The sequence below is a fragment of the Leptosomus discolor genome, chromosome 3 (assembly GCF_034619465.1).
Source record: "Leptosomus discolor isolate bLepDis1 chromosome 3, bLepDis1.hap2, whole genome shotgun sequence".
Lineage (NCBI taxonomy): Eukaryota > Metazoa > Chordata > Aves > Leptosomiformes > Leptosomidae > Leptosomus > Leptosomus discolor.
In genome coordinates, this window is record NC_141393.1 from 82,569,995 (window position 1) to 82,584,870 (window position 14,876).

The window sequence follows — 14,876 nt, forward strand, 5'->3', positions numbered from 1 at the left end:
TAGTGCCTCTCAAGACAAGAGACAATGCAGGTTCTTTCTGAAACTCGATATCACTGTCTCGGGAGTCAGCACCCCCTTGTACAAAAATGTAGAATGATGGTCCTTTAATTGGTAATCCCTCTCTGAAAAATGCAGTCATGTGATTTTTCCTGCTTAAGAGCATGGGCCCTGTGTTTAATTACACTAATGCCATTAGTCTGTGTTTAGACCAGCACATTTTGGAACAGAATCTTACCCTCTCTGTTTATCCTGAATTATACCTAATTGCTTTACTAACCAGAAATGTGTTTTGACTTATTTCATTATCACTACAAAGCTAATTTAGCTGATTTAGAGGGCTTAATTTTGTAACCATTTTTTTTTTTTACTGAATTCATATGAGGTATCTCTCTACAGCCATTACAAACATATCCAAAAAAAAAAAAAAAAAGCCATCTCAAACTCTTATTAAAAGTGTTTCATGTTCAGGCTTTGATTGTGCTGGAAATAATACTTGTACAGCCTACTTCTCTTCAAATTAACCTTAGTATTTATACCTCAGCTGCTCAAAAGGCAGCACTATAAGACCTTGATGTAACTGCAGACAGAGTCTGGACTAGGTTCTTAATTTAGTTATGGTAATGCATGAGAGAAGAGACTCCAGCCAATTCTGTTGTGGCCAAACTGTCTCTGTAATGCTGGCTGATCAAACGTTGCAAGCAGGGCCCTTCCACCTTGAGGATTCCGTCTAGGAAACATGCCATGAGGCTCCTGCAACCTTGGAGAGTATACAAGCAGTTGCATAACAGTATCTGTTGGTGGATATGCACTAGAAGTGCCTAATCTGTTCATTTATGAACTGTAAAGACACATTGCAATTAGTGATGCCTGGCCAATTTTTCATGATGTGCCTTTACGTCAGAGAGGTGGGAAAAAGGCAGTCCCTTATTATTTCATCTGATGACTGGCTGGGCGTCTTTTGGAAAGTCTTGGCCATTCTTCCTTTCTGTGGGCATGATTCCCTATCCCATCATTTTTCCTTTGACTGAGATTTGGTCCATTTGCTACGATGAGAGTTAAAATTCTGGGGAAAAAAAATCCCATTTCTTGTGGGGCTGGAGTAAGGGCCTTTCCCTGAAGTATAGCTAGTGAGGTGTCTGAATGCAGCGGGGTGAACGGCGTGACTCACAAAAATCACGCTATTCCCTCTGCTTCTGTGCAGTTCTCATATGTGTGAGGCATGCTGAGGGATTGAAACTGCCTTTTTGTTAGGGTGAACTTCAAAATTAAAGCAGATTCTGAGTATAGCAAGTCATTTCAGAAAAGAACCCAATTTTTCGTGTGTTGTCTTACTGTAAGAGGCTTCTCTTCACATGTCTTGCAAACAGAGTCTCTTCACTTATTCATGTAGATTTTTAATTCAGATATCATATATATATGGGTATAAAGCTGGAGAAGTTCCACTAAGGTCAATACTCCTGTTGCATTTATGCCCATGTAAGATCTATCTTTTAGCTTCTAGGCTTCAGTTACAAAATATTTTAGACAGTGGCTACTGTGACTGCAATGCATTTTGTTTAGAAAAAAATCATGTTTATTCCTTTAGACAAGCTAACTTTAATATTTGTAATCCTCGGGTCCATCTCGTCGGTTGGTCTGTTTCGAGAGAAATCCCGGCTCTTGTACTTCACTGCAGCGTTATTTTAGTTCAGCTGCTATATTGTGCTCTTTGGTTTTCTCTCTAGGGTCCTAGTGGTGAACGTGGAGATAGAGGAGAACCTGGTGATGAGGGCTACAAGGTAATACCTCTTGCTTTTTATTCCTTTCATTTGATCACGGCGTGCTATGCATGCATGTACAGTAACGTAGCAGAAGTATCTTCCTCTTTCACTAGAGTGCAGAGATGCACTTGCTGGTGCCTCTCTGCGCTGATGAGCTCTTAGAGCACATTGATGCATCTTTTGTGTGAGGAGAAGCTGAGAGAGCTGGGACTCATGAGCTGGAGAAGAGAAGGCTTGGGTGGTCTTAATGTGCATTAATACCTGATGGGAGGGAACGAAGGTGGAGGAGCCAAACTCATCTCGGTAGTGTCCAGTGACAGGACAAGAGGCAAAGGGCACAAACTGCAACACGTGACATTCCTTTTGAACACAAGAAAATGCTTTTTTAATGTGAGGATGACTGAGCACTAGGACAGGCTGCCCAGAGAGGTTGTGGAGTCTCCATCCTTGGAAATACTCCAAACCTGACTGGACATGGTCCTGGACAACCTTCTCTACCTGGCCCTGCTTGAGAAGGAGGGGTTGCACTAGACAATCTCAAGAGGTCCCTTTCAGTCTAAACAATTCTGTGATTCTGTAATACTGAATGAATTAACAGTTTTCTCTGAAATTTAAGAGCTGTTTCTTTGTAAATCTAATCCTAACAATTATTCATCAATTGTATTCAGTCTTTCAGCATGTACAAATTGGATGGTAACTCACGCTAATCACTGATGCAGTCTGTTTGCTGAAACACAAAAGAGACAGTCCGTGACACGGAATATCCTGTGGAAGTTACACAGATAATGCAGATAGACATAGTAATAAATCAAAGAACTGAATATGATCTATGCTTACAGAAGTGCAGAAATGTTTAAACAACATGTAATTCCCACTTGCAGTTGGGAGTAGAGAATTTAAAGAAGAAAAGCTCCCTAAGCTCTGATCTCAGGAGAACTGAGCGTACTTTATTTAGGTCCCATCAGTGAGGCTGGGGCCATCCAGCACCTCCCAAGATGGGCTTTACAAGGAGATCTCCAGCTCACTGAGCACGACAGCCTGTGTGACTTGTACTGCAGTATGTTACATTTTCTGCTTCCCAGGGTCATAAAGGTCTTCCAGGGCTTAGAGGACCTACAGGACAACAGGGGCCTCCAGTAAGTGTTTCAAACAAGTGAGATTTCTCCATTGGCTGTTGAAAATGTGTTTTCATCTGCATTCAAAGGATTCTTTTTATTTATTTAATGTCTGTTCTTTCCAAAGGGAGAGCCAGGTGAATTGGGAGAGCAAGGACCAAAAGGAGAAAAAGGCTCAGAAGTAAGTAGGAAAAAGTAAAGCAAAACTGCACTTAATTGGAATTTGTGTGGTTTTGCTGATCACTGACTATCCTTGAATAACTGCTATATAAGGCTAAAACTCAGTCTTTGGGTTTCCTTTTCGTACCTGCAGGGGCAATAAAAATATAGAATGGAAAATTGTATAATGATCTGGGATAGTGTATAGGTGTTATTTCATAGGTAAGTGGGTTTACTTTGGTGTGATACAAAGCATTATGAGAGGCTCTTTTGGAAACATTTGAGTCATATTCAATTATACCCTTAAATGGAGTTCCTTGTGGCAAACTAGTTCTGGAAGACAATCAGGATTTTGATGCTCTGACCTGTAAATGAAGCCTCCTGGTACTGCAGTGCACTGTATTTTCAGAGGCCTGGAAATAAGGAATTTGCTACGGAATAGTAGAGGAATAATGACAGAGCAAGTCATCAAAAAGATCAAAGACTAAATCTTTTCCTTTAGAAATAATAATTCATCTTGGGGGTGTGTTGAAAAATGCCGAGACTATTTTATATTCTTCCATGGGGGGAATTTCATTGGCTTTTGAGATTTCAAAAGATTGAGGCTAAAAGATGTCTTACGATACCAATTGCCGTTGCAACTTGAATGAGATATTTTGTCTGAGAAGCTCCATAGTGCAACTCTGTTAGAGTTTCAACGTTATCTAGCTAAGTACAAGAATACGTAGCAGATTAGGAACAGATAAAAACTGCCATTTGCAAATATGGAACCAATATCGAGCCTGGAGCAACCCATAAGAGCCTAAAGGTTGATGCAAAAATATTACTAGTGTAAACATTCATAGTCTTCACTCCAGTGGCATGAGTGGTGCTGCTAGAGCAAGCCTTACACAGCCAATCCCATAAAGTGCAATGCTGAATCATCTGGGTTTACTTTATATGCATTCAGAAATTTTAATGAAAACAATATAAAGTTCCTTGAATAGACTTGTTCCAGTTCTGATTGGTGGAGGTTTTGTATGCCTTTCTTAACAAAAAGGCATTAAATTAAGGAATAGAACAAAACGTTGCTGATTTTATCGTATTTACATTAATTACAAAACATTTGCACTTACAGTGACCTTAGCTTTTTCACTTCACTGCGTGTCATGTAACACTGCAGCATAGTAGTTCAGCATCACTTTTGCCTTAAGAGCAGCGTTTAAAATAGTTAATCTAGACGATCTTGAAAGCTTTTTTCTACTTGACCTATGCCAACAAGTGTTATTCTTGTCCCTGCTGTCCGACTGGTTGTACCTTTTAGAGGTAGGATAAAATTCATGCCATAGATCTTTCTATTCTGTGAAGAATATCCTATAAACAAAACTCTCTGCGATGCTTTTGAGCTTTTCGGAGCTTTTCTTCCTTGGTGCTTGGCCTCCTGTGTCACTAAACCACTTAGGAGAGTGTTCTCTGCTATCAGTATCACTCAGTTTTCTAAGATTACAGATTCCTGGATCAGTCAAGACAAAAAAAAGTCTGGGTTTAAGTAAAGTAAAGTTTATCTTTTGTGTACATTTTAGATAAAAAGAATGTTCCCCTATGTGACACTATTGTTTTCTAGTATTCTCTTGCACATACACTCAGTGCACCTACTCTGCCTACTTTTCGTGACTTCCTTTTTCAAAAGGTACGGGACGTGCTGTAAGAGCATATTTCCTGACAGAGATGTGGCTGATAGAGGGGAAATTGCCAGATTCATAGTGAAAAAGTTTTAATTTCTATTGTTGTTGAAAAAGTTCTGAAACCGATGCTATGCTGGTTTGGGAAAGGGAAAAAAATACGTACAATTCTATCAAAAATGTATTCACTTCTACTTGCTGTCTCCTAAAGTGGAAAAATCCTGGTCCAAAGCCAGGCAACATGAACATGTGTACTAGAGGGGAACAATTCTCAGGTCTTCTTAGGGGATTGAGTCTAAGACATTTGTCCATTCACAAGTATTTGTAACTTTTAGGGACCCACAGGGAAGAAAGGAGCAGCGGGTCAGGCAGGCAAACCTGGAAGTCCTGTAAGTAACAAAATTCTACAGTCTATCTTCAGGTTATAAAATAACTGAGCAAATAATAACTAATAAAACCAAAATGCCAGTGGTACTAGAAAATCTTATGCTCGCTCTAAAGAACCTTCTTCTTATCCAGAAAGTGTAAAGGAACCCCAGTGAAAATAAGAATAATTTTTGAAACTATGTTAAATTAGACTGAATTGTACTCTGTTACTCAGCAGAGATAAACCAACAAGGTCCTTCCCACTTGTAAAGTTACTTCATTAGATCATTTTTGCATGTGGCTTGTAGTCCATGTGCAAGTTATCACACTATGTTGCACAGAGCTGTACGACTGTTCACTCCTGGCTCCCAGCAGTTCTTTGAACAGCTGCAGCCTCCAGAAGCCTGGATCTGTGTGTCCATGATGGATACAGCCGGCAGATCCCTTGAGGTTTACTTCTTTCTCTTGCTTGCCCCGAGCTGGAATTTTTAATGTTCTTTTCTTGAGTTACTGTGGAGAAGCTAGCTTGCATCCCTTTCTCCCTGAGGGAGAAGAAAGAGCAGGAAGCAGTAGGTGTTCTGTAAACATAACCAAGAACAAAATGCATCAAGGCTATTTTGGTCCCCTAATAAATAATACCACACAAGCACATATTGTAAATAACTTTTATGACATCACATCAAAACACTGTCAGTAACCAGAGAAAAGCAGCTGCTTCACAGAGCTTGTACCTACTGGGCAGAGTCAAGAAGAGCCTTTTGAAGGCCGGGAACTGTGTGTGTTTTGTAAACACTCGGCTCTTTCCTCTGGAGGACTGCAGAGAGTGTGTCATTCAGCAGACAGAGGAAAAGAGGGAAAGGCAAGACCTACAGAGAAGTGAGGAGGAGAAGCCAGTAAAACTAGAACTTGAAGGAAGTTTCAAAGCGCATCCCAAGTGAAAGATCCTCCAGAAGTCAGAAATAAGATTAAGATGGCACGCTTCTCGTTCTCTGTATGGCTGTTGTTAACGATACTCTTTCAAAGGAGGCGTGTTGTAGTCAGCATATTTTAGATTTCTGAGAAATGCGTTCATACAGAGATAATTGCAGGACTTAAGATAGTGTAAAGGGAAATAATTGTAAAGAAAAAGTGGCTCTGTGGCTCTGGTGCATGTGACATGAGGCTTTTTCATGCAAGTATAGCAACAGGTAGCAAAACCTTGCCTTATTAGGAGTTTGTATGTACTTTTTATACGTTGAAATTTGAACAGCATAAATTTAAGAATGGCCAATACAGAGTATCTAGTAAAATGAAGGCTGAGAAGGTATATGGTTGGGTTTTTTGCAAGGATAAATAGAGACTTTATCAGGTTTCCTTGCTTCACTTTTAAGAATCAATACTCTCAGCCATCTTCCAGGCCTGGCACACAGAGAGGTCAGCCCCACGGTTTCAGCTGAAGCTGCTCAGATCCCACAACACAGCAAGTCGAAGCCAAAAGCATTTTAAACCGAACAGCCTAACTCAGAGCTTCGCCTGCGATTATTCGTTCGTGTCACTGGGTCTGTTGCTACGTAGGGCCTAGGAAGTACTGTGACTGAAATCTAGTCCTGGGATGGTGAAGATGGAAAGAGCTGACAGTGCTGTATTTGATTTGAATTTGTTTCAAGGGAAGACCGGGGCCAGCGGGGCAGAAAGGAGCAGTTGGGTACCCTGGACCAGAAGGCGTTCCTGGGACCCCTGGCAAGCCTGGGCTGTCAGGAAAGCCTGGCCCTAGGGTAAGTTCCTTTCCACATTGCCTCTCTTTATGTCATTTTTTCTTTATGCCAATTTTCTAAGGTTAGGGTTTTGAAACAGAAGGAACCATTCTCAGTTCCTTGAGCACCTTGAAAATTAGACCAATTTTGTTTTCTTTCTCTTTTGCTCCTGATATTCTGGCCAGGATGTAAAGTTCGCCTAAGGGAAGTGTGCTGCGAGAAGAGCTATTTCATAGTGTAGTAGTAACTACAGCTAAGTGAAAATGCTTTCTGAATTGGAGAGGCTTCACAGTTCTGTTCCCAAAAATGAGCCATAGACCCCAGCTGAGACCGTTTCCTCTCAGGCTCTGAGATGATTCTGCATTTTCCTTGTTGTCTTTTGAATTGGTAACCTACGTCTCTCTACGAAGCGATTCTGAAGCTTTGCCCCAAACCAGCAAAAAAGCATGTTAGGTATCTGAAGTACCTGGAAGCACTCTTGGAAACAGGTTTTTCTGTGTGTCTGTTCTTTGCTGTAGGCCAAGGGTGGTGACCTGCTGCTTCTGGGAGCAGCCACCGCTCTTCGCTACTCACTCCTTGAGTTGTTCTCATTGTTGAAAGTCTGATCGCTTTGATTTCAAGTACGGTTCTAGTTAGATGGACAGTAATTGTTATAACAAAATGTCGAGTTAGATTTGGTGTTGGGAATTAATCAAGGTGCCGAATGAGGCACTGTTACAAGTATGAATTTCCTATCTGGTTGAACAAAGAGAAAATTAACGAAGTTACCCGTAGGGGGCAGATGTACCCTATTCGAGCCTCTCCAGTTTCAGATCATGTCCTACTGAACCTCTTCGAGTACTTAAATTCTTTGGAGTTGGTTTTAGGAGTATCACCCCAAAGAATCCTTACATTTTTGACTTTCCACTCAAAATGTCATCTTTGATATTAGAAAAGACTCCATTACTTCATATTAACAATATATAGTAGCATTACAAATCGTAATAAAGAGAGTCTTGTAACTGTTTTTTGCCACAACAAATAAAAAGAACAGAACTCTTGCTATATAAGTTTATCAGCCCATCAGCCTAGAAGCCACAGTACCATATTCAAAAGCCCTGAAAACTCACCTGTAATATAAAAATTCTCTTTCGTATAACACTTTTCTTTCTATGAATGCTTGACCAAATGTCATACGAAGTAAGAACGAAGAGAGCGAGAGATCTCTGTAGGTATATATTTCTACTAAATGACATCACAGAAACATTCATTTGGATGGTAGCAAATTTCAGGTTTGTATTTTTTTAATATGTCAAAATTGGCATAACTCCATGTACTCAGCAACATGGCTTTTTTTATTAAAAATAGTTGCTTGTGTTTGTAGTCTGATGATCTCATACAGTTTCATAACAAATGTTCTGATCTTTCCTCATGTGGTAAAGTTACTGTCTATGAATCCCTACAGAGCGTACACAATCATACTAGTATTATCAGCATGTCTGATACTTATAATCAAGCACATCAAATTTTGAATGTTTCTGTGGGAAGGTAGTCTTATTTTGTTTCTTGATGTGGAGTTCCTTCTTCTTGAAAAAATGAATCTCAACCATATTTCCAGCCCACCTATAATGAATGAGCGCAGCATCTTGTTTTCATCAGAAGGAGCTCCTTATCATAGGCTCAGAATCCTCAGACATCCCACAACACTCATCCAAGAATCATCTCAAGGAGTTACCTTCTATAATTAACAGAGATTAGTGCTCTTTTCCTGCATATTTCAAAATAGAGTTAGAAAATAATTAAAAAGAGGTCGGCGCTAAAGGCTGTTAATCCGAACGTGCACATCTTCAAGTCTGGGAAGAATTTTAGGTCTCGTGTAAACTATTCTATATGATTCCCCATGGGAGGTAAAAGCAGTCTCTGGTATCCCCAAGAGGTGCTCCCATGTACACTTGAATGCACAATTAGTGCAGGCAGAAGATTGCTTACGATTTGTAGATCACTGGTACCTAAGCTGGTGATCCAGCCGGGCAACTATTCCTCTTTAGGGGGGTGCTAATGGGGAAGATGCCTTGCATAAGCCAATTGATTCTCTTGAATGTTCTCAAAAGTCTTTCAAGGTCTAAGTAGTTGATCCCACACGAATGACGTCAGGATATACTTAGGGTAGGACAGAACAAGGTTGAAGATGAGCCTGAACTGAACAACTGCAACGGGCTATGGCTTGGTTAGCATTTGTTTTGCCGACAATCAGCGACTTGTTAAACCACCATAACTTGACCCCTCAGAAACCTCGATCCACCCCAACGTTGCTAAGTATGATGGGGTTTTGCTTTTTGGAATATTAGCAGAAATCCAGATGACACTGCTGGTCATTGTCTTCCCATAGATTTTGAGGTACTATCAACGTGTGGCCATACATACAGAAAGAATTAAGTAGCTTTGACTGATTTTATGTTACGTGTCTGTTTTAGCATACAGTGAAGAAACATGTTTGGCTGTTCTACTTGTAATCGATTCTTTTCAATTTCTTAAGGGTAATAAAGGAAACTCAGGCTTACCAGGCCTGGCAGGTTATCCTGGAGCTCGAGGTCCCAAGGGATTGCCAGGCATGCCAGGGCCCGTGGGAGCACCCGGACTAAAGGTACACACGTGGGATCTTGTTGTTTAAGTACAGTATTACTGATATTGCTGTATCAAGTGGCTGTGGAACCACCGTGCTACTCTTAAATCTGTTCATCGTATGAGTAATTGACATCAAAACTCGTTTGAAGGGTAAGACTGCAAGTTGTGCTGACCTCGTTTCTATAACCTGTAATTTGAAAACAGAGGTCCCATCCATCTGGATGCTATTCCCAACTCCAGAAGCCGTCCAAAACACTGTATTTATTCACTCAAAGCTTTAGGGCCAAATGTTTCCTGACTTTTGTTTTTAAACTGCTGTAACTACTAAAACAGTTTGAACAGATTTTAACATCTAAGCCATCTATTAGCAGAGAAGTACGGTCATTTCGAGCCTAAATCCCAAGTTTGGGGGCTGACAAGTGTATCTGGGATGTCCATTTATCATGGGACTTAAATTGCTCTTGTTCAGCCCTGTCAGAAAGAAAGAAATCTGAGTGTGCTCCATTTTCCAGGCAGTTCCAGGTACCTGTCATCAGCATATATCCTCATATTAATTAGTCTAATTTCAGTGGTAAAAGAAGCAAATAATGGAAACAATACAGATTGTTTTCTCCGTTTAGGATAGGATTTGTCATCCAAAATCATGATTTGTGGTGCTCTGTGAGATTTTATTGGTACGCAGTTTTTTAAAACCTTAAGTTACTTGAAAGCTAAGGGAGGGAAATACCGTCTTTGATATCTTTTCATGAGAATATTTTAGTATAAACTGTATTCACTATTTGTAGTGTTTATTGCCAGTGCTCCCAGGCTGGATTTTACTCCTTTGTCTAAACAATGAACCGTAGGAGGTAGTTCCTGCTCAGAAGTGCTTGCAATCTGAAAAAGAGAGGGAATAGATGAGGTGAGGGAAAACTCTTACCACACGGTGCAAAATAAGCATTAAGAGTGGACACACTGAGTCAGGCAGAAAGGTAACGCCTAGGAAAGAGCATCAGTGCAAAGCAAGCATGGAAGGTGTATGTTCACAGCCTTAATCGCAGCTCGGTAACCTCCTGAGCTAGACATCATTTCTGTGAGTTTGATAGTCCTCAGAGTATTTCTCTTGCATGGCCTTGTCTAGTTTCCATCTGAATCGATGTAAACTTTTTTAGTCTAACAGCAGGGAGTTCCACAACGATTCTATGCTTTGCTCAGAGGATTACTTTTTCAATTTACTTTTAACCTGCCTGTTCTGTATTTCATTTTTGTGATTCTCAGTGCTTGCACTGGGAGGTACCATACTGGAAATGATCCAACATGCGTAGATTTTTGTATGTTTCCGAGTCAAGGAACCATCAAGTCACGTTTGCGTTTTAATGAATGTGTAATTATCAAAAGCATTCCTGATGGAAATAAAATGGAGTGGGTCTAGTTCTTACAGAGAAAGCATGTTCCACAGTTCTGCCAGGAAACCTATCTTTACATTTATAACCGTCGTAATTGTAATAAAGGATATATTATCTTCCTATTGACAGGGTGAGAAAGGGCTTCTAGGTCATCCAGGAAAGCGAGGCAAAAGAGGCCTTCCAGGATCACAAGGTGACCAAGGACCAGCAGGAGATGCTGGAGTGAAAGGACAGACTGTACGTAATCACAGCGGTCGATGCCAGACAAGTAGCCCAAGAGTTACCAACCTGAAATAATAGTAAGGATGCCTGCTCCTATTACAGGGAGAAGATGGAGATCAAGGTTTAATGGGGTTTCAAGGATTCCCAGGTCCAAAAGTATGTGCTCGTTCTTTTTTGTTAGATCTTAAGCCATTTACAGAGTGAGAACGTTAGGAAAGCGTAGAATTAATCAGCTTTAACAATAATTTGTTCAAAATCTACCTGAACTGTTGGAACACTGCAGGCAGAACTGTGTACTCCATGTCCAAGGACAAACATTCTGGGTCAGCGCGCTTGGTATTTTCACTGTTGCTGTTCTTAGACATTATCTTACTTTCACTGAGTACAAGAGACTGAAACAAGTGATAGCTAATGTCCATGTTTGATTAAACTGTTCCTTTGCATTTTCAGGGTCCTACAGGGGACATTGGCTTAGTTGGAATTCTGGGCCCGAAAGGTCCAACAGGCCAAGTTGTAAGTGTTTCACTCCATGAAAGAGATTGTCAGGATGGCTTGCAAGGGGCACGTGTTTTTAATTTAGGGAATCGTCTTTTTTCTTGTTAACAAGGCTGGAACCCTCTAACCAAACCTTTCACTCTGAGACTCCGACTCCACTAGAAGCCCTTTGCTTGTACTGCAACATGGGTACAGATACACAAGCAGAGCTGGGCTCTTAATCTTGCAGGTAAAATGCAAGATGTGGCTCTCCGAGCATAATTTCATCCACACAAGTATCCTTATCGCTGACATACAACGCTGATTGTGTAACTGTCCTACAGCAAAAGAAAGAAGGGTCAAACTTTGCCTGCGGTGAGACAGAGTGGTGCTCAGGCATCGCTGATTAATAGCTAGTCTTTTTTCATACATATTTTCTTTTTATCTATAAGGTTACTAACCTGCATTAGCTCATTCTTGGTGACACCTTCTTCACGGTGGTGTTCTTTGCTGCTCACCAAAAAAGGTTGCAGCACGGAAGGCCTTACTACGAAACGGTCTTCTCTCACGGCTGCCCTTGCCACCACAGACCTCAATTAGTTCGGTTCACCAGATGCAAAGCAGCAGCTTTAGGGGCCTGTTCTCATTGCTACTTCCCTTTTCTAAACATCCCTAGACAAGATAAACACTGGAAACGAGCGGTTTGCTCTAAGTGAAATAGAACAGGAAAGTTAACGTTTTAGCAGCACTTACTGGCAGCCTTATAAGAGTACTTGTGGGCCTGATATACTTAATATAGCTCAAGATATAGTTGATTTTAGCTCAAAAAATACGTGCTCTTTGGTAAGCAGAGTGCTTAAGTTTCCACTGGTTTTAGTGCATCAGCTTTCACGGAAAAGAATGTGTGAGGGCTTTCTAAGCACAGCTATTACTAATGATTAAAATACTGACCTTACTGATTTTATAGCAATGTGCACTCAATAGGCAGAAAGAGAATATCACCGTGATCTCCTGGATATTTGTCAGGGCTGTGTGCTGAGCAGCTTTAAACCGGGACACGTCATGAGGATTTTCTTCATTTTGAAAACATGGTGGACTCATAAATTCTTTGCTTGTTTTCAGGGATATATTGGCCCTGTTGGTCAAGAAGGCATAACAGGCCCGACTGGCAGGCCTGTAAGTTTCCCTTTCTTTTGCATAACTTGGTTATTTCTTACTCTTATTTTTAATTATCTGCTTTGCAACTAGCAACCTTCTCATTTTTCTATTTGCAAATAGCAACTAGCAGGACCACCTTCATGTTATACCATGCTGGTAAGGTAACGTATGTGACTCCAGCATCTGTAATACAAACCAGAAAAAAATGACAAAAAACAATGACAAAAAAGTCCTTGCAGTGGCTTCCTGTCCAAGTAGAATACACAGAGGGCATGCCAGGCGCTGGTGAGGTCCCTGTTGCAACTCAAACATCTTCTTGGCCTTTCTGACAACCTTCAATGCACCCCAGGTTCCCTGCAGCAGTGGGGCTCTGCGCTGCTCCCTGTTTCCATCCCTTGTCGCGCTCCCTGTGCCAGAGACAGGGCAGTGTTCTGGCTCATGGCTGCAGACCCCACCAGCCACATAAGGTGGTTTTAGAAGCTCTTTGTACTGCCCAAATTCCTCTGTCTGATCAACAAGTGTTGGAGTGAATGAGAATGTCTGAAAATTTAAATAATAATCATGAAAAATAACAGGTACGTACAATAAAAGTAATAAATACAAATATTTACAAGTGAAAAAGAAAGGAGGAGGAGAATGTTCCTTCTATAATTAGACTATTCTTTCCACTTGTTGGGAAAAAGACAGTACTTTAAGTCTTGCTGGACTCTTTTCAACCCCACTCAGGAGGAAAACTTTACAGTTGCATATACATGTATAAAGGCTTTTAATATGTAATGGTTTGCCATTAGCATTAAGAAAGCTTTACAGTTGAAGATTACTTCTCTGTGTTATGAAACGCTGCAAAAAGATGCAAAATTCTTCCGGAGAAGAATTGTAAGATTGTTACCATCTTCAGAAACACAGTTTAAGTGCAAAACTAGCCAAAAGTGCCACGGAGATAGAAAAACAGTGTCTAATCTGATGGTAAGAGGAGAACTAAAGGGGTAATAAAACCAGATACGTAACCAATGAATTTCTTCAGTGACAGTACTGAGTTTTGTTCTCTGCTCTGAAGATGGTGAAGCGCCGATGTATTACAGGGGGTCAAACTGTAGAGAATCCAGCTGATTGTCGGGGAGAACACTGCCAGTTAAAATTACTGAGAAACCCCTATTTACAATTCAAAGAAAAGCACAGCTTTCCACATCTAGGAATTAGAAGGTGTTTTCAAGTAATTTAGTTTTCTAATAGTACAGGAAAAGTAGAGCCTCGGAGTTGTAAATACTTCCACAGATGAGGCTGGACTTTTCATGTGAGCTGTGTAACTCATGGCTATTAATCTGCTTATTTCAGTCCGAGGGGGCTAGAAAGCGTTCTGGATTAACAGCCTCTCTTTCTTACAGGGACCGAGAGGTGAAAAGGGCACAAGGGGTGAAATGGTAAGACGAAACAACATTTGTGCTTTCATTTTTTCCGTGTAAAATCTCTCCCTCCGTTACGCTGAATGAACTCTTGCATGCTCTGGATGCCAGACAGTCGTGTGGTGCTCCTGGAGAGCGCTGGCCAAGCAAGCTGGTAGCATGAGTCAAAAGGCTGACCTTTTCTTGCTCAGGTTGACTTAGATCTGCCCAGCGGGTGTGTGCTGTGGGGCAGTGTGGCCCCTGATCATCCAGCAGTCACGCACTCCAAATCTAACCCAGTTTAGAGCTGAAAGAAAAATCCTTTGTCGCATTTGGGACCGTGCTCCAGCGCCTCACGTGTGGCACAGCGTGCACACACGTGTTCCTACGTCTGTATCGGCTTGGCTAGAGAGGGGGAAGCTCGGGAGAAGCCTAGAGCTGAGGGTGGGTGTCCGTGCCGTGTACGGCAGCTGTCGCAGCAGTGGGCAGCCCTGGCAGGTTGTGAAGCTGCTGTCTCTCACTTTCAGCGAGAATATTACCCTAGTTTTTGTACGTTTTGATTTTAAATTTGTGTTAGAGCCAGTAAAGTATCCCAATTAATAATGGCTATGTGAAAAGCCATTAAATTATCATATTTACAGCAAATATAAATACATAGTTGATAACTACGACATTATTTCGTATGGCAGGTTTATAATTAGTTCCTTTTCCAGGAACTAGCCAACGTGATCTTGTTCCTGCTGCTCTTACCCCACCTTTCACCTCACTTTAAAACCATTTTGTTTCTCTCGTCTTACTGTATTTTGCTTTTAGCAGCCACCTGTGTACAATCCCAACCTAACTGCCTTATGAAAGTT

The 14,876-nt window shown here is 41.1% G+C and overlaps 1 protein-coding gene across 1 annotated transcript in view; it reads left to right on the forward strand.

Moving 5' to 3' along the window:
- The window catches only part of COL24A1 (collagen type XXIV alpha 1 chain), a 138,849-nt gene that overhangs the window by 111,155 nt on the left and 12,818 nt on the right, over positions 1–14,876 (forward strand). The window contains exons 43-53 of the mRNA XM_086463065.1: positions 1,725–1,778; positions 2,843–2,896; positions 3,003–3,056; positions 5,031–5,084; positions 6,708–6,815; positions 9,310–9,417; positions 10,913–11,020; positions 11,108–11,161; positions 11,456–11,518; positions 12,602–12,655; positions 14,023–14,058. Of these exons, the coding sequence (XP_086319191.1) occupies positions 1,725–1,778; positions 2,843–2,896; positions 3,003–3,056; positions 5,031–5,084; positions 6,708–6,815; positions 9,310–9,417; positions 10,913–11,020; positions 11,108–11,161; positions 11,456–11,518; positions 12,602–12,655; positions 14,023–14,058 (747 nt within the window). The remainder of the gene's footprint in view (positions 1–1,724; positions 1,779–2,842; positions 2,897–3,002; positions 3,057–5,030; positions 5,085–6,707; positions 6,816–9,309; positions 9,418–10,912; positions 11,021–11,107; positions 11,162–11,455; positions 11,519–12,601; positions 12,656–14,022; positions 14,059–14,876) is intronic.